We start from the raw sequence: 17,481 nt of genomic DNA, 5'->3' as shown, positions 1-17,481 counted from the left end.
GCCCACCTAGGCAGTGCCAGGGATGCAGCAGGCACCTCATCAACACCCGACAACCTGCCATTCCTGGCTTTCCTACGTCTCTCTGAGCTGGGAAGGGGAGGGATTGCTGCCCACACTTGGCTGAACAGGCCAGTGGAGAATGTAAGAGGCTTTCTCAAGGTCAGGGCTGAGGGAAGGGCCCAGGATGGGAGAACAAGCCTCCCCACCTCCCAGTGTTCTCCAGACAACAGCCGCTTTGTCTGGGGAGGGAGAGAAAATTCCTTCCGGAACCCCCGCAGCAGCCAGTCAGCGGCAGGACTGGGCAGGGCCAGAGGTCAGCTGGGAAAGTGACCAGCAGCTCTGGAGCTGAAGTCCTGGTGGACCAGCCCTGCCTGCGCCTGGCCCTCCCCTCCAGGGCCGGCAGGGCAGGGGCAGTGAGGGCTCCTTACGCAGGACAGAGATGAAACTGCTCCTGTCGGCCAGGATCCACACCCCGAAGCCCAGGATCACTCCGCCCAGGATCTGGAAGAAGAAGAAGGGGGCGGTTAATGGGGGGACTGAGAGCAGGTCGGGGAGAGAACCCTGCCCAGCTGTCCCTGTAGCCCAGGCCAGGGGGATACAGGGGGGCCACCGCCATCCTTGCCTGCCCAACCCAGGATGTCAAAGTGCCCTCATGCCCCGAACCCCAAATCCCAGTGAACCCAGCAATCCAGACAGAAGGACCATGGTGGGGAGTCCCTCCTGCCTCCAGTCTCCCCATGACTATGTGAGGGGCACAGCCTCCTGCCAGGGTGCCCTCTGACTTATCTCCTCACCCTTTTCCACACAGCACTCATCCTCTCCACTCCAGCCCAGCTAGGGGGCTGGGAGTCTCCCAAACAAGCCAGGCTCTGGGGAGGACCCCCATGAACTTGAACTCATTAAAACCCACCTTGTCCTTCAGAGCTTGGCTCCAAGGCCTCCTTCTGCAGGAGCCTCCTGACTCCCCCGGGCAGATTTAGGGGCTCCTGTGGCAACCACTGTGGGACCCTTCAAATAGGCATTCCACTGGGTTTAACTACCATGTGTGACTCTCTGGTTAGACTGCGCGCCCCCGGAGGGCAGGGCAAGGTTGCACGCAGCTTGTACCTGCACCAGGGGCTGAGGGCTCAGGAAATAAATGAGTCCATGAACCCAACTGTGAATGCAGGAGTAGAAAGGCAAAGGAATGAAGCGTGGCAGGTGTGGGCACAGGCCCAGGCCCAGGAATTTCCTGCCTCTCCCCTCACCAGGGCGGCCCCACAACCTGAGCCCACCTCCCAGATGGAACCCCCCAAGCCAGTTAAGGCAGGGAAGTGCCTACAGTCTGGACAAAACTACAGGTTCCCTGGGTGGGAAGCTGCATCACCCCTCATGACTGCCCTTGACCTGGGGCCTGGCCTGGGCCCACCTAGGGATAACCCATAGCCCACCTTTACCACCGGCCCTGGGTTCCCACCTCAGCCATCACCCCCTAGCCCTGGGCACAAGATCAGCAGCTGCCCCTAAAGCCCTCAGCCTGGGGTTAGCATCCCAGCCCGGGTTTGGTTAGCCCTGCTCCACTGTCACTGAGGACCAGAGCTGGGACCCTGAGGAAGGCGAATGGGCATTTGCTCCAGGTGTTAAAAATTAAGGCGACACCAAAAGACTCACCACGATAAATAAGAGTTTACAGCAAGTATTTAAAAACAAAATTAATGCAAAAAAACCATGATGAACAAAACAGTTCTAAATGAAAACTGTCTCAGTATTACTGATTTTTCCTTTTAAAAATATTTTTATTGATTTTTAGAAAGAGAAAGGGAGAGGGAGAGAGACATTGGAGTGAGAGAGAAATACCCAGCAGTTGCCTCCTTCTGCAATGCCCTGCCAGGGATTGAGCCTGCAACCCGGGCATGTGCCCTGACTTGCTGGAATCGAACCAGCAACCTCTCGGTGCATCGGATGACGCCCCACAAACTGAGCCACGCCAGCCAGGGCCGATTTTTCCTTTTGACGAGGAGTGGGCCCCCAATGTGGCGTGGCACAGCACTGTTTCTGATCCGGAAGTGAGCGCCTCACTCGCCCCACCCTAGTCCAGGCCCCTTAAAGACAACAGCAGGTGATGACCATGGAGATGAAGGCAGATGACCACCCCACATTGTTCCCCAGTCTCCCAGCAGCTCACTCGTCCCTCTTCTCTCCTTGGCAGATGGGCCCTGTTATTGTTTTCCTTTTACAGGTGGGGATACTGAGGCCCTGACCTTGCTCAAGGTCATCCAATTCATCCACCAGGGGCTCAAAGCCAGGTCTGACTGTTAGGCTGGGTCAGATGGTGGCACCTCAGCTGCAGGGATAATTGGGGTCTGTCCTGGGCTTTAGCCTACAAAGCCAGTCTCGGTGGAGGGGGGTGGGGGGGAGGAGAAGGTACCCTCATGTGGGGGTGCCTCAGACTGCACAGCTTACTGGGAAGAAGGAGAAGGGGCTTTACAGAACCTGGCAGTTAGGTTCCCAAAGACTCCTGAATCCCTGCCCTCCCCACCCCAAACCTCACAGCACAGCTGGGCAAGCACCCCAGTCAGGCCCAACATCTGTTCCTGTCACCTCAAACCCATGAGGGAGAGGGAGATCCTGCCTCACCCACCTCCCGCACTCACCGGGCAGGGCAGGGTGGGGAGGGCCACCCTTCCAAAGAGGGATGAGAGGCAGGGCAGAAAATTCCCTCCGGGCAATTGTAATCCCAAACAGAGCAAATCCCAGACTGCTGGCTAAGCTCCTGGCTCTCCTAGAGAAACCCGGGGCCAGTCCCCGTGCGGCTCTGTCAGCTTCTCTGCAGGTCCGATGACTGCAGCCTGACCCGCAGGTATGGCAGGTCAGCCACCAGGTCCTGCTGCAGCCAGAAAGGAGGCCAGGCCAGGTGGCTGACCAAAATAGGGGAGGCACCACGGTACCCCCTCTCTCTGAGAACCAAGTCTGGGGCCCCGGGACACACCCCACATGAACCCCTTCCCTAGCCCTACCACAATCTGCCCCCCTCCCCAGGGCTGGGCCAGAACCCTGATAGTCAGTATTCTTCCTCCAGCAGCCTCAGGGTTCTCTGATGTCAGAAAAGCTGATGGGGCAATTTATGCGGAGTCTGGGTCAGGAGGGTGTAGGCAAAAACGTACATGCACGTGTCCACGTGTGCCTGTGAGAGCATACGCGGCAGCCAGAGCAATAGTTCCAAACCACAAGTCCGACCACGTGACTGCTTCCCACTGTGCATCAAAGGAAGATCAGAATCGCTCTGGGAAGCCTGCGGGCTGTGCCCTGGAGAGGCAGCCCCTGCCCTGTTCCCCGCTGGCCTCAGTTCCTGCTGCTGCGACCCTCTCTCCCCAGCCGCACGGAGCTCCAGGAAGTTCTGCTGAGGTCAAGCGCCTTCTCGGCTCTCCTAGGGCCACATCCTTCCTTCCCAGAACCTACAACTGCGATTTCATCACCCGTTTGGGTAAGTCTGTCTGGAGCCCACCACCGCCCCGGACATAAGCCCCATGACCGGCTCTGCTGCTGGTTAGTGTGTACCTGGCACCCCCACAGGGTGTGAGTGCACAGAGGTGTCAAATACAGCTGGTGGACGAGTGAACAGCAAACACACACTGTTGCCTCCAGCTCTCCTTTCCTCTGTAATAGACGCTTCCCTCCCCACCACACCCCCACATCCTGAGGGGCCATTCTGGCCCCAACACACAGGGAGTTACAGCTGACTCCCGCCAGCCCCCTGGAGTAGCTGGGAGGGAGCCAAGCCCCAAGAGCAGCCCCAGGCTCTAGCCAGAGAGAATTTTCCAGTCGCTGGCTGCATAGGGCTGCCTAGTAGAACAGGAAAGGACAGTCGGCCAAAACCATCAAGCCCGAGGCCTCTCTCTGCAAAGTCTCTACCCTCCCTCCTCCTGCATGGGGAGCGGGGGTCTACAGCCCTGAACCCCAAGCCGCGTCACTATCTAGGATATAGTCTAGACCCCTCTCTCCTGTCCCTAGACCGTCCACCCTGCCCCCCACTGGCCCTAGAAACCAGGGAGCCGCCTGCCTGCCAGGGAAGGCTTGGCTCCAGCTGCTTGGGCAGCTGCTTTCCACAGACCTGGCCAGCCAGGAGGGCCGGACTGCCAAGCTGGGGAAGCCCAGGTGCCCAGGCCCTGCCCGGGTGGCTTCCAGGCCTGGCTGCCATCAGTGAAGGGCTCAGCGTGGTGCTCAGGAGGGAGGGGGGCTGGAGCCAGGGTGGTCCATATGCATGTGCATGTACATGTGTGACATGTGTGAGCTTACATATGCCAGGAACTCACTTGTAAGTATTTGTGTGTTGAGTTCAAGTTATAAAGAGGAATTTAGATTGATTCTTTATTTTCTAAACTTTCCGTAATCCTAGGTAACTTGTAATATAAAGCAATTTTCCCCCCACAAATAATTCATATCTATTTAGAACATTTGAAAAATGCAGAGGCACAAAGAATAAACCCCAAATTCCCAGGAATCCAACATTAACATTCAGAGGTATTTTTTTCTTCTCTTAAAAATATGCATGCATGTTTAAAAATAAAATTGGTTCATAAGAAACATCCTATTGCAGAACTTGATTTTAACAGCATGGGATGAACGAGCATGGAGAGGCTGCAGCCCCCAGCACCAGTCCGGGCTGTGAAGGCCCCTCTAGGTCACTCTCACCCCCATCCCATCACACACACATCATACACACGTTCTCATGCACACATTCTCTCTCCCTCACACACTCACGCACATACACTCCTACTCATACACCCTCACACATTCATATACTCTCTCTCACACACACCTACTCATACTCTCTCACACACACATACACACCTACTCATACACTCTCTCTCACACAACACACACATACACACTCATACACTCTCTCACACACTCATATTCATACACTCTCTCACACACATACTCATACACTCACACACACACACAAATACCTACTCATACACTCTCACATACATACTCATACACTCTCTCACATACCTACTCATATACCCTCTCTCACACAAAACACACACACACACACACACACACACACACACACACACACACACACACACCATCATCCTGGCAACTCCAAGGCAGAGGAGTCAGTCGGTGCCAGACCAGCAAAGAGAATCAAGGCCCCAGAAAAAACAGGTCCAGATGTGCATGGAGCTCACATCTGGGCGTCCCCTGGCTCAGAGACCTGGTGATGCCTGCCAGGATGGGTCTGGGGAGAGGGAACTGTGCCTCCCCCTGGCCCAGAGCCCAGCCCCCTCCCACCCTCTGGGACTCAGGGCACAGCCCCCTCCCACCCTCTGGGACTCAGGGCACAGCCCCCACACACCCTCCAGGACTCAGGGCACAGCCCCCACACACCCTCCAGGACTCAGGGCACAGCCCCCTCACACCCTCTGGGACTCAGGGCACAGCCCCCTCACACCCTCAGGGACTCAGGGCACAGCCTCCACACACCCTCTGGGACTCAGGGCACAGCCTCCACACACCCTCAGGGACTCAGGGCACAGCCCCCTCACACCCTCCAGGACTCAGGGCACAGCCTCCACAATGCGGGTGGGAGCATGGTGAGGGCAGCTGAGACCAGAACTGAAACAGGCAAGTTCTCAGAGGGGCAGAGGAAGGTGGTGGGACAGGGTAGGACAAGAAGGATCCAGAGACACCCCCTCACGCACAGTTCCCTGATGACAAGGATTTAGGCGATGCCCAGAGGGCTTCCTTCCCCTACACCAGGCTCCAGCCCTGGCAGCCTGGTCTGGCCTCAGTACCCCAGGAGAGGGGAACGCTGGGCCAGGAGTCCAGGCCTCTGCATGGAGCCAGCTGGGCATGCCAGGAATCTCCTCCTCACCCGAGCCGGTTCCACTTGGAATGGTCTGCCCTCAGCCCGCACCTACCACACCCACCACCATCCCCAGGCCTGGTAGCTCCGCAGGGTCTCAGGGTGGGATGCACCAGGGATCAGAGTCCTGTTGGAGACAGCCAAGCAGGGCTGGCCATACTTACAAAGAAGAGCAAGTTGAAGAGGAAGAGGAAGTATTTGGTGACTTTGATGCAGGCTGACCCCATCCTGCCGGCCCTGGAGCTCCCTGTGGAGAGAGAAGGCAGGTAGGTCAGTGGCGGGTGGGACTGGGTGGGGCAGGAGGGAGAGAGAACCAATGCTAGTGGGCACCGACCATCTGCTGGCCCCAAATCCTCACAACAACCCAGGAGGTAGTACTATTATGAGGTCCCGTTTTACGGCACCTTGAGGCCCAGAGAGTTAGATGACGGGTCCAAAGCCACACAGCTGGGAGGTACGGTCCTGAGTAGTCTCGGCTGTTAGATGCTTGGCAGTCAGGGTCTGGGTCAGCCACTCTGCTGGGGCCAGGCCTGGAGGGAAATTATAGAGGAGAACCTCAGGGTCTGATACTTGCCCAGATGGGCTCATGAAGTCCGGGAAGTTAGTGAGTGGCTGCTGGACACCCAGAGGGTGAGACCTGTGGCTTGTCCCACACATTTTCAGATCCCCTCCGACAGAGCTCATGCTTCTGAACAACACACACCACGCTTCCGCACGCTGGGACCCTTTACTCAGGACCCCAGGCCAGGGCAGGACTGGGGCGGAAGGGGGAAGCTGCAAGTTGGCTGCCCCTGTGCCCTCCCCCAGGCCAGACAACCCAGGAATGACAACAGCCAGCTCTCAGGCCCTGAGGGGTGAAGGGAACCAGAGCCAGGCGGTTAGGGCTGGGACAGCTGGCCAGGGCAGCTGCAAGGCTAGAGCCAGGCTGGGGGTGGGGGAAGCAGGCACCAGACCCAGCCATGTTCCCACCACCCTATGAAAGCGGGGGTGGGGGGTGGGGGGAACAGGGCAGAGAGAATAGGGGCCCGGAGGCCCCAGGTGCGGGGCTCACCCCTTCCTGCTCTTGCAGGGTGAAGGGCATCGAAGTCATGGGAATCTCCCCTGTCCATGTGGAGGTCCCTCATGTGCTCTGGACATAATAACAATCTTCCATCATCCCTGCCAAGTAGACGCTCGCTTCCACTTCATACTTCCAGGGACAGGGGCAGGGGGGCAGGGGGAGGGCTCACGGCCGCCCAGGGGCCCAGTTGAGGTTCCTAACATCCCTGTCTTTAGCTAGCTGCCTTTTTAGGGGTCAGATTTGGGCCCATGAAGCCAAGCCACCCGAAGAAGGGAAAAGGCTGCCTGGCTGGTGGGGAGCGCCCCGGCACAAGTGTCATGGAAACAAAGTCTGAGCCAAGACGTAGGGGGTTCAAGTGCTACACGGGGAAACTAGACTAAATGGCTCTTCCAAGCCACGGGGGTCCAAGGTCTGGGTCTGAGAAATGCAAAGAGGCAGTGACTTAGGAACCATGAAAGTCCAGCCTTAGCAACTCTGCCTGGGACCTCCCCAAGACCCCGAGGGGAGAAAACAGGCCCGCCACCCCCGTGTCAGGAGACACAGAGATCTGAGAGTAGGCCTGCCGGGGCCGGGGCCGGTCCGCATACAGGAGAGCTACTGTTTTCCGCGGGCCCCTCCCAGCACAGCGCCTGACACGCCACAGGCACTTCATAAACTTGCAGGGAACAAAGAGCCAGCGAGGAAAGATCCTCCCATGGAGGGAGGCATGCTTGTCTTTCCTCCCAGGACCGGCCTGCCCGCCTGGGTTTTCTCCCAGTAAATGACACGTGATGCCCGCCCCATGGGCTGACACAGGCCCAGCCAAACGGCCTGTAGATAAAATAGTCGGAATTTCACCAGAAGGACTTTTCAGTAACCACGTCCCAGGGTTGAGGGGCCCAGAGGCACGAGCTGGTGCCAGTTGGTTCTTGTGAAACTGGAGACGTTTGGAAACAGCCCTTTGGCAACTGCAGCGGCCTCGGAGCCTGGGAAGGGAGTTTGTATACTTTCCGGCTCCCACATCCTCCTCTCGGGCCAGGTGTCCAGGCAGCTTTTAAAAATTTTTTGCTAATGTTTTTTTCTTTTCCATTGATTTCAGAGAGAGAAAGGGAGGGGGAAGCACTAGAAAACATGAATGATTTGAGAGAATCATTGATCAGCGGCCTCCTGCACACCCCACACTGGGGATCAAGCCTGCAACCCAGGCATGTGCCCTGACTGGTAATCAAACCGGGACCTCCTGGTTCATGGGTTGACACAACCACTGAGCCACACTGGCCGGGCTGGGATGGGGCAGCTTTTAGACAAGAGTGAAAACCAGGCCTGCCCAGTAAGCAGGAATGGCGGCCTGTGAACAGCCATTGGCCTCAGTCATCCTCACAACCTGCCCAGAAGGTGGGAAGGCGAGGAGGGGATTCCTATCCTGGGGAGGGGGTGGGACAGGCTCAGGGAGGTGCGGTCACTTGCCCAGGTCACACAGCTCCTTAAGCAGCCCGAGACCTTCCCACCATGAAACGCTGTCTGCAGGGAGTGGTTGCCACTGTGTCTGGGGTGGCTGGGATTCCGTTGACCAGGCAGGTGGCAAGGACCAAGGTGACTGACTGCTCAAAGGCGCTCTGGTTTGGTGGGCAAGGAGGAGGCAGAGGCTGCTGGGCTGGCAACCCCAATACTCCGGCCCCCAGATCACTTTATTGGTCTCTTGGTCACTCACACAAACTGTACCAAGCGTTGGGCAAAGCCTTTCAACATCCTATAATCAAACTAAGGCACAGAGCACGGGGGGGTAAAGGAGCGTGTCCAGTTACCAGCATGTGGACCGGCCAAGGCAGAACCCAGGCCGCTGAGCCCTTGGGCCGCCCCCTCCTCTTCAGGAGGCAGCTGGCTGGGTTTAGATGCTGGAGCTGGAGCCAGGCAGCCCCATGACGGGCGGGCAGCTTGGCCAACCGGGGTAGGTGCAGAGGCTCCCTGGGAATCGCCTGAGAGAGGAGAAGGTGCTGAGAACCAGAGTCTGGGGTGGGTGGCACCTGGGCTCGTGGGCCAAGATCCAGGATGCAAAGTCTTTCTGCCTAGACATTTCCCTTTAAGCCACAGGGAGCAGGCCTCTCCACACCCGAGAGGAGGTGTGTGGTTCCATGAAGGGCAGGGGGTCAGCGCAGGCTGGGAACACACCCAGGTTGCCCCACGATGGCATGTGGCATCACCTTTAGGGAGCCCACCACCACCACCAGGCCCCAAGGAGACTCCAAAGTTGGAATCAGAGGGCTTGGGGTTCCAGTCTAGCTCCACCTGCTCATGCTGAGGGTCTGAGCCTCAGGCTCCTCATTCACAGATATGAATTAAGGGCTAGGGTAGGGTAGGGGGTGGCCTGCCCGGCCTGTAGATCAAATCCAGCCCATCCTTATGTTTGTATGGCTTGCAAAGTAAGAACAGATTTTACATTTTTAAATAGTTGGGGGAAAATAAAAAGAAGAGTATTGGTAACACATGAAGTTGAAATGTCGGTGTCCATAAATAAAGTGGGTTGGCACACGGCCACACCCTCTAGTGTGTCTCGGAGGCTGCTATGGCGCTGTGGGGCAGGGCAGCTGCGGCAGACCCTCGGGCCACAGAGCCCAACACATTTACCGCCTGGCCCCTTATGGGAAAAGTTTGCCAGTTCCTGGTGTAGGGGAGCAAATGGTGGTGACACAGGATCCCCGGACACGGTGCAAATCCCGGCTCTGCCAGTCCATGGCCACAGGGAAAGGACTTCCGGGGCCTCGTTCTCTTCACCTGTAGAGTGGGGCTCCCAGCTGAAGCCCCTGTTATAAGGACGGGGAGGTCACACCTGGCAGTCAGGACTCCTGAGCGGAGCTGGCTAGGCCTCTATATGGGACTTCTGGGAGAAGTGAGGGCGAAAGTCTCATTTGCATATGAAATTCAACAGAGAGCCTCTCCGGGTGTTATGCTTCCTTGTATACACTTTCTGTAAACACTGGAGGGTCTGCCCATGCTTTCCTATGAGGATGTTTGACAGCCACAAAACAAGCACCTTTTATCTGGAAAATTCCAGAACAGTCACTGACAACTGTGTGAGCGGTAGGAGGAAGAAGGTACTAATTTTATGTTAGGCTTTATAGCAGGTAAATGGACCATGTCTAAGCATCTATCATTTAAATTGACCATATATATAGTTTTATGCCAAATCAGTTTGTACAGTGAAATTACTATGCTAATATGTTATTAACTCCTACTCATCCTTCAGTCTCACCTCAGACACCCACCTCCTCCAGGAGCCCTCCTATGCCAGCCAGCCCTACCACCACTGCCACGGCCACCCCTCCCCGGGAGCCAGCACTCGTTGGTTAGGGGCATTCCCTCTCTGCTCCCTTCCAGCAGCACTGGGTGCTGGTGCGGTTCCCAGAACAGGCTCTGGCATCAGACTGCCTGGGTTTGAATGGGATCCTATCACCTCTTAGCTGTGTGACTTTGACAAAGAAATTAACCTCTCTGAGCCTCACCTTACTCATCTGTGAAAAGAGGAAAATGAAATCTATTTGGCAGATTTGCTCAGACGATGTGGGTAAAGTATCTGGCATGAGGTAGGCTTTCAATAAATGGAGGTTACTATTCCAACTCAGAATGCTGTACAGTAATTTTCTACTCACTTGTCCATCTCCCCTAGGGGTTGTGGTACCTTGAGGGGAAAGACAATGTATTGTTTATGAGAACAAAGAAGGCTCCCAGAAAATGTTGCCAACGGGAGCATGGGGGGATCGAGGGCTAGCAGGATGGAGTATGGATAGAGGGAGGGAGGGGGGGAGGGAGGGAGGGAGGGAGGGGGGGAGGGAGGGATGGAGAGGTGAAGGGGAGGGGAAAGAACTTCCACATCGAATACCAGGACTTTCAAGTATTCAACCGCCTGAAGGGGGGTGAGACCCACTGGCCCTGGGTCAGCTGAGACTCTCTTTTCAGGCCTCTTCTGTCCTCACTAAGGGATGAGTGGGGGTTGTGTAGGGTGAGCACCCAGGGCCAGCTCTGAAAGTCAGACCCACTCCCAAGGCTCCCTTGCCTTCCCCGGAGCCCCTGCACCTGTAGAGGAGGAGGCTTGGTTTGTCCCTCAGCTGAGGAGGAGGAGGAGCCTTCCACCCTGACCCTAGAACCTGAATGTCCCCACCTGGCCTTGGGGACACTGGGTGGGGCCTGCAGCATGGTACCTCGAGGCCCGGAGTCAGGAGGTGCGGGCGGAGGCCTGCTCTGATGGCTCACTCAGTAGGAAACCTAGCGCAGGTGACTGTCCCCACCCCACCCTCCCACTCACACGCCCACCCCACCCTCCTCACCTGTGAAATGACAGGACCAGAGCAGTGTTTCTGGAGAAGTTCCTCCAAATACGAGTCCTAGGAGATCCCTGTTAAGAACAAAACATTTTGCTGTCACCAAGTTTGTGAAGCAACAGTTCTCTCGAAGAGTCACCCTATATTAGGCTGTTAAGGACTCCACACCGAACAGCAGTGATAAACACCGCTGACTTAAAACCATTGTTGACTTAATAGCCCTTAGCACCAGGTGGAACACATCCTGGTCAGCTCTTGAGGTCCCTGGGGGGCCGGTGCTCCCTCTCCCTTCAGAGGAGGAGCCGAGATGGCCCTTCCATCCTCCAGCTGAACACCTAAGAGCCTCAGGCAGGTCTCTGCCTCCTCCCCACCTCCCACAGCCCAATCCAGGGCCCCTCTCAGCCCCACGCCTCACCTCCCCCGGGACCAGGACAGTTCCCTGGCTGGTCACGGGTTCCACTCCTGCCCTTCCCAATCCGTTATCCACCCCCCAGGAAGGGCTTTGCAAAATGCAGGCCAGACCTTGCCACTCCCCAACCCTGCAACCCTGCAACGGTGATACAGCCGAGAGGTTTGCTATAACATCCGTGCTCTGTATGGCCTCCGGAGCCCTGCCTGGTGTACCCTGCCCACCTCTGTCCTCTGCACCGCCCCCTTCCCATACACACGTTCATTCCTCGGGCCATAAAGGCCACGCTTTCCTGTTGTTCCAGTAGAGCAGGCCCTTGTCCACCGCAGGCCCTTGACCGGCCTCTTCGCCCATGACCACTCCTCCCCCAAAACCCCAGGCTGGTTCCTAACCTCCTTGTAGGCTGAGCTCCCTCCTCCCAGAGGCCTTCCCTGAACACCTCATCTACTCACGGTGCCTCACCCCCAGTTGCACATCAGAACCAAAATATGCCAATGCCGGCCCCGCCTCCCTAGCCCACCAAGTCATCAAGATCTTGGGGGAACTCCCCCAGTGACTATCCAGAGCAGCAGCCCTGGATACGTGGCCCTGTCACACGCCCTGTTTCGCTGCATTTGTCCTCTTGGTTCACTACTGTGTCTGCAGCCCCCATTAGAGTCTGGCTCCTAGAGGGGAGGGGCTGGGTCTGTCTTATTCACCCAATACCCCAGAGCCTAGGACAGTGCCCAGCACATAGCAAGCACTTAGTATGTATTTGCAGGAAAGGAAACGGGGGCGGGGCAGCCTGGAGAGGTCAGGAAAGGTTTCTTAGAGAAGATAAGACAAACCGACTTTGAAACTGCAGCTGGAGGTTTCTAGTCCTTAGAAACGAAGTGGCTGGCTTGGGCGGGGGGAGGGGCGGGAGGGGATTCCTTCCCATAAGAGTGGGATTTTAATCTCCTTTGGGTCAGAAAAGCCAGTGGAAGCTGTGAACTGTCTCCCAAGAAAGATGCACACAGTGGGGCAGGCAGATGTGTCATCTGGCCAGGGGGCCACTAAGCAGGGAGAGCCAGGAGGTACACACTTGCCTTTTGTCTGGAGCCGTGGCCCGCAGTCATGGCTGCACTCAGGAATTACCCTGGCAGCTCTGAAACTGGCTGGTGCCTGAGACCCCTCCCAGAGATGCTGATATAATTGGTCCAGGATTTTTTAAAGCTTTCCTGGGCACTCTAATGTGTGAGACCCACTGCCATAGGCCCCATCCCCAGCATGGCCCGGTCCCTCTGCTGGGAGTGGGATGCAGGCAGGCCTGGGATCCCAGTGCAGCAGGGCCTGGCCAGGGAGAATTCCCACAAAGCTCCCGCACCCCTGCTCCATCCTTGACTTCCTCAGGAGGCACAGCCCCCTGAGTCACGAACTCCAGAGCAATGTCCGCTCTGTGGGTGAAGACCTTTCAGATCAGTGCATTTTTCAAAGGGGGCCGGAGGGAGCAAGAGCCTGCAGGTCACACAGTAAAATCAGGGCTGAGCACGTGGTAGGGGCCTGGGAGAGTCTGGGTCCAGAGCTCTTCTCCATCCATCGGCGGCCCTGTCCCAGCTCACCAGGCCTTCGGCATAGGAAGGTATGAGAACTGACCTCAGTCACATGGTGACCCTTGGTTCCCTCCCTGGACCTATCATACATCAGCCACAAAGCCCTGGGAGTCACTGCAGACCTACCTCCTTATCAGTGAATGGGGATCCCAAACCCGCCCACCCACACTGGTGTGACGGTGACCTGCTGTGTGGCCTTGGGCAACCACTTCACCATTGTGCCTCAGCTTTCCCACCTATAAAATGGACTTAATAATGGGTTATGATGAGACTGACATGAATTAGTACCTGTAAAGTGCCTGGTACCCAGTAAATGTCAAATAAATGCTACCAATTACGATGATGACGACTAGTCTCCGGAAGCTGTTCGTGTCCACCAACAGTCTGAAAGCCCTCGGAGGGGCTTGACCAGCCTCCAGATGTGTGCCCAGCCTGGAGGGCTCCGTGCCAGAGGGTGACTGACGCTGCTCTGAGGCAAGGGGTTGGGGGTGAAGTTAAACAGGGTCGGCCTGGGCGCCTGGGGAAGGAGGGCCTCTGCCCTCACAGGGGAGGGGCCTCTGTCTCTGAGCCTCTGGCTGTGCCTAGGGGCCTGCCTCAGGCCTGGAGGTCCAGCCAGTCTGGTGAGTTGGACAACTGATCCCGTGGGAGCCCGGGCTGCCTCCTTGGGCAGAAAGTGGAGCGAGAGAGCCTGGCCTGGCCGCTCTGCTTGGAAGCCCACCTGTGTGCGGGCACTCCACCTGCAAGCCCGTTCCTGGCCACCCGGCTCTCCGGTGCCTGGACTTTGTCTCCATCACCCATGCAGAGGCTGGTCACAGGTGGCTGTGTTTGTTTTCACATGTGACAGGTGATGTGTTTCCTGAAAACACGGCTGACTCCAGGGACTGGCTTCTTGAACTCTTCACTATCTTATTTTTCAGCCTCTGATCTTGTGTGTGTGTGTGTGTGTGTGTGTGTGTGTGCGTTGTTGTTGTTGTTCCTGTTGTTGTTAAAACAAAAGGAGAAAAACAAAAGTAAAAGGCTGTTACTCTGGGAAACAGAAAAACCGCGAGGCCACCAGCATGATTAGGATCTCAAGTTTCCTCCAAGACCTGGGTGTGAGTCCCAGCTCTGCTTCCTACTAGCTGGGTTGTGACCTTGAGCAAGGGAGTTATTAAACCTCCCAGAGCCCAACGTCTCATCTCTAACACAGGGACACTAGCAGGACCCCTGCCTCATAGGATTGTTGGGGGACTGAGATAAGGTGCGTAAAGAGCTTTGGGGAAACTGTCAGTTGCTCAATATAAGTGAGCAAATCCCACCACCGCCGCCATCATGGCTTGGAAGAAACATACTCAGATCAGACCCTCCCAGGAATCATGGGATTTCAGAGCCCCAAGGACTCCTTTCTTCTTACTGATGAGAACTCGGGGCTCCATGAGGAGCAGCTCCTGCCATATGATTCCACCCACGTGGGAAATAGGCTCCCATTCTCCTGAGGACTCAACACCCTGGAGCTGGGACTGACCCCTGGCAGCTGGGGGAAGACCAAGGGTACCAGAGAAATGTAGGCAGCAGCCACCCCTGGCCAGACTGTGGCAAAGGAGGGGCAGCACTTTATAGTTTGTATCATGCCATTCCCACCGTGCCTCATTTCATCTAATACCCTACCCTTGGGATATCATTGTCCCAATTTAACAGAAAAAAAAATCTGAGACTCAGAGATTCAGTGGCTTGCCTGAGGTCACACAAGTAAGTGGCCAAACCCTGATTAAAACTCAGGTCTAGCCTTGGCTGGTGTGGCTCAGGAGATTGAGCATTGTCCCATGCACTGAGAGGTCGCTGGTTCAATTCCTGGTCAGAGCACATGCCTGGGTTGTGGGCTTGATCCCCAGCTGGGCGCGGGGGAGGGGACATGCAAGAGGCAGCTGATAGATGGTTCTCACTCATCGATGTTACCCTCTCTCTCTTTCCCTCTCTAAAGACGTCTCAGTGGACGTCCTCTGCTCAGAGTTTCCGACCTGCTGCCTATGGGAATGAGGTAGATGGTGGGGTCTGCCTACCCTACCCTTCCATACCTGTGTTTTCCTGCCTGGTCTCCTGCCCTCTCCCAGCTCTGAGGCCTGACTCTTAGCTTCCTGTCAGGAAGGTAAAGATCAGCCCCACCAAACCTGGCCAGGTGTTCCTTCAGTGTGCCTGATGAGGCTAACAGATGTGGCCTTTCCCAGCACATTTTGCTCCAAATCCCACGCAATGAGACTGGAGAGCCTTCAGCATCAAGAAGGGCTCCCCTCTGGCAGCGTGGGGAAGAGCACACACCTGGAGCCTTTCAGCCTCCCCATCTGGCCCTCACGCAACCAAAGACTCAAGTTGAGGCGGAGTCATTGCCTTTGGCCTCTCCTTCTCCATGCCTCCCTTTCTTGATGTTTTTGGTCTTCTCAGCGGGCTGCTTGGGCCCCATGCAGACCCTGCTCCCTCCCAACACTGGGTTCTAAGGCTCACACACTCAGATCACAGTGCCAAACTCACCTACATTGGTCCCCATTTCTCAGATGAAGAGACTGTGGCCCAGAGAGTACCACAAATCCCTACCCTTATGGGGAAAGTGTGTGTTCAGTGTGTATGGTGGGGCAGGGAGGGGACTGGTTAGAGCTATCAGTACTTCCCAACCAGTTTCACATCATGATACCCAGAGAGAAGTAACCATATTTGTTCAGTACACTGGGGTGACCAGCCGAGGGCAAAGGAGAATCTCAACACATCTGTAACCCATTTGGGCCTGTCAGTTGGGAGGCCCTAACTTGAAGGGAAATTTAGGAAGATTTAAGACTGTCCAGGAGTCCCAGATTCCAGGGGCCCTGCAACCCAGAGGCTCTACAGGCCACAGAGGGAGGCAGAACAATGAACCAGGCCATACTATGAACTTGGAATTGAGAGAGACCTAATTCTGCCACCGTCTCGTAGAGCTGTGTGACCTTTACCAAGTTGCCTACTTACTCTGAGCCTCATCTGTAAAATGGGATATCAAGGCTTGTCCAGGAAGGTGGCATAATCCGCTGCCAAACCCCAGAATGTGAGTGTGACAGGGACAGAGGACTCTGGGAAGAGGTCATGTTGGACAGAGCCCCCTCCTCACACGTCAGGAGGAGAATATGCATAAAGGCTGCCCCTTGAGATGTGTGACACACGCAGGCTCCTATTAACTGCCCCAAAGGTTGCCATCACCCGAGAACTTGAAACAGAGGGAGAACTGATGAATGAAATGAAGACATATGAAGGTACCCCCATGGGGCCTGTTTCCTTCATCTTATCTCATTTAACCCCACCCCTGCTGCCAGGTGACGAGCATGGCTTCATCGTCATGAAGCCATGGATGTTTTATAAGCAGGACCTCTGGGCTCTGGAAGGTGGCACTTGTCCTGGTCACATGGAGACAGTGGCCTAGCTGAGCTTTGCACTCCAAACTCTGATGACTTTGGAGCCCAAGGGCCTCCCTGTTTTGTAATGCTGCTTCCCACGGACGGTCTGAGGGGCTGCGCTCCCAGGGGCTCCCGAGTGGATGCCCTCTGCTCAGAGTTTCCATTCACTGAATCCCCACTCTGGGTGGGCCCCTGAGCTGGACATAGAGAATGGATGAATGAGACCCATCTCTGTCCCCAGGAGTGCCCAGCAGAGGAGCAGACATGAAAACAAGCAATTATACACCAACGTAATCCTAAAGTAGCATGGCGATCCCACCCAGCCTCCAGCTCTCCCTTTAATGACCCTATGAGGTAAGCATTATACAGTTGACGATACAGAGACTCAAGGACTAAGGCCCAAGGCCCAAGGTTACAGCCGATGGAGCTGAGGGTTGAAGCCCAACAGTCTAACGCAGAGCCCTGTGCTTTCCCGTCATGCTGTGCTGCCTGCAGAAAGTTATAAATGATAGGGACTAAAATAACCTAACCAAGGCCCAGCCTATGTTCATTGGCTTTTACAGCTCAGCCTCCAAACCCAACCAACTGAAGACATCCTGTGGCTGCGCTAGGCACAGGTGCCTGATTGCAACCCACCCATGAGCCTGGCCAGCTGGGAGCATGGCCAGAACGGGGGTTCCTAAGAGACAGGCTGGGTGTTGGGTGTGGGCCCTCAGCAGGGTAGTTAGGAAGAAGGAGGGGGACACTAATCAGGGACCCCACATAGCAGCAGGCTGGTAATTCAGCCACAATTCCCCAGGTACTGGGCTCAGGAAGGAAAAGACAGGGCTGCAGAGATGCCCCCTCCTTCAAGCAGCCTTCCCAGAGCATTCTCCTGCACAGACCCTCACCGAGCCCTAT

The 17,481-nt window shown here is 56.1% G+C and overlaps 1 protein-coding gene across 3 annotated transcripts in view; it reads right to left on the bottom strand.

Annotated features, from left to right (window-relative positions):
• The window catches only part of CD82 (CD82 molecule), a 52,504-nt gene that overhangs the window by 19,752 nt on the left and 15,271 nt on the right, over positions 1-17,481 (bottom strand). The window contains exons 2-5 of one of the 3 annotated variants that reach the window (XM_081099547.1): positions 11,213-11,280; positions 6,256-6,381; positions 6,016-6,098; positions 429-501 (exon numbers count right to left, since the gene is read on the bottom strand). In XM_081099547.1, the coding sequence (XP_080955673.1) occupies positions 429-501; positions 6,016-6,078 (136 nt within the window). In that variant the 5' untranslated portion in view covers positions 6,079-6,098; positions 6,256-6,381; positions 11,213-11,280. The remainder of the gene's footprint in view (positions 1-428; positions 502-6,015; positions 6,099-6,255; positions 6,382-11,212; positions 11,281-17,481) is intronic. The other 2 variants (XM_081099548.1, XM_081099549.1) reach the window with 2 other exon arrangements.

The sequence above is a fragment of the Myotis nattereri genome (assembly GCF_964212035.1).
Source record: "Myotis nattereri genome assembly, chromosome: 9".
In the NCBI taxonomy this organism is placed as follows: Eukaryota; Metazoa; Chordata; class Mammalia; order Chiroptera; family Vespertilionidae; genus Myotis; species Myotis nattereri.
This window is presented reverse-complemented; position numbering and strand designations above follow the sequence as displayed.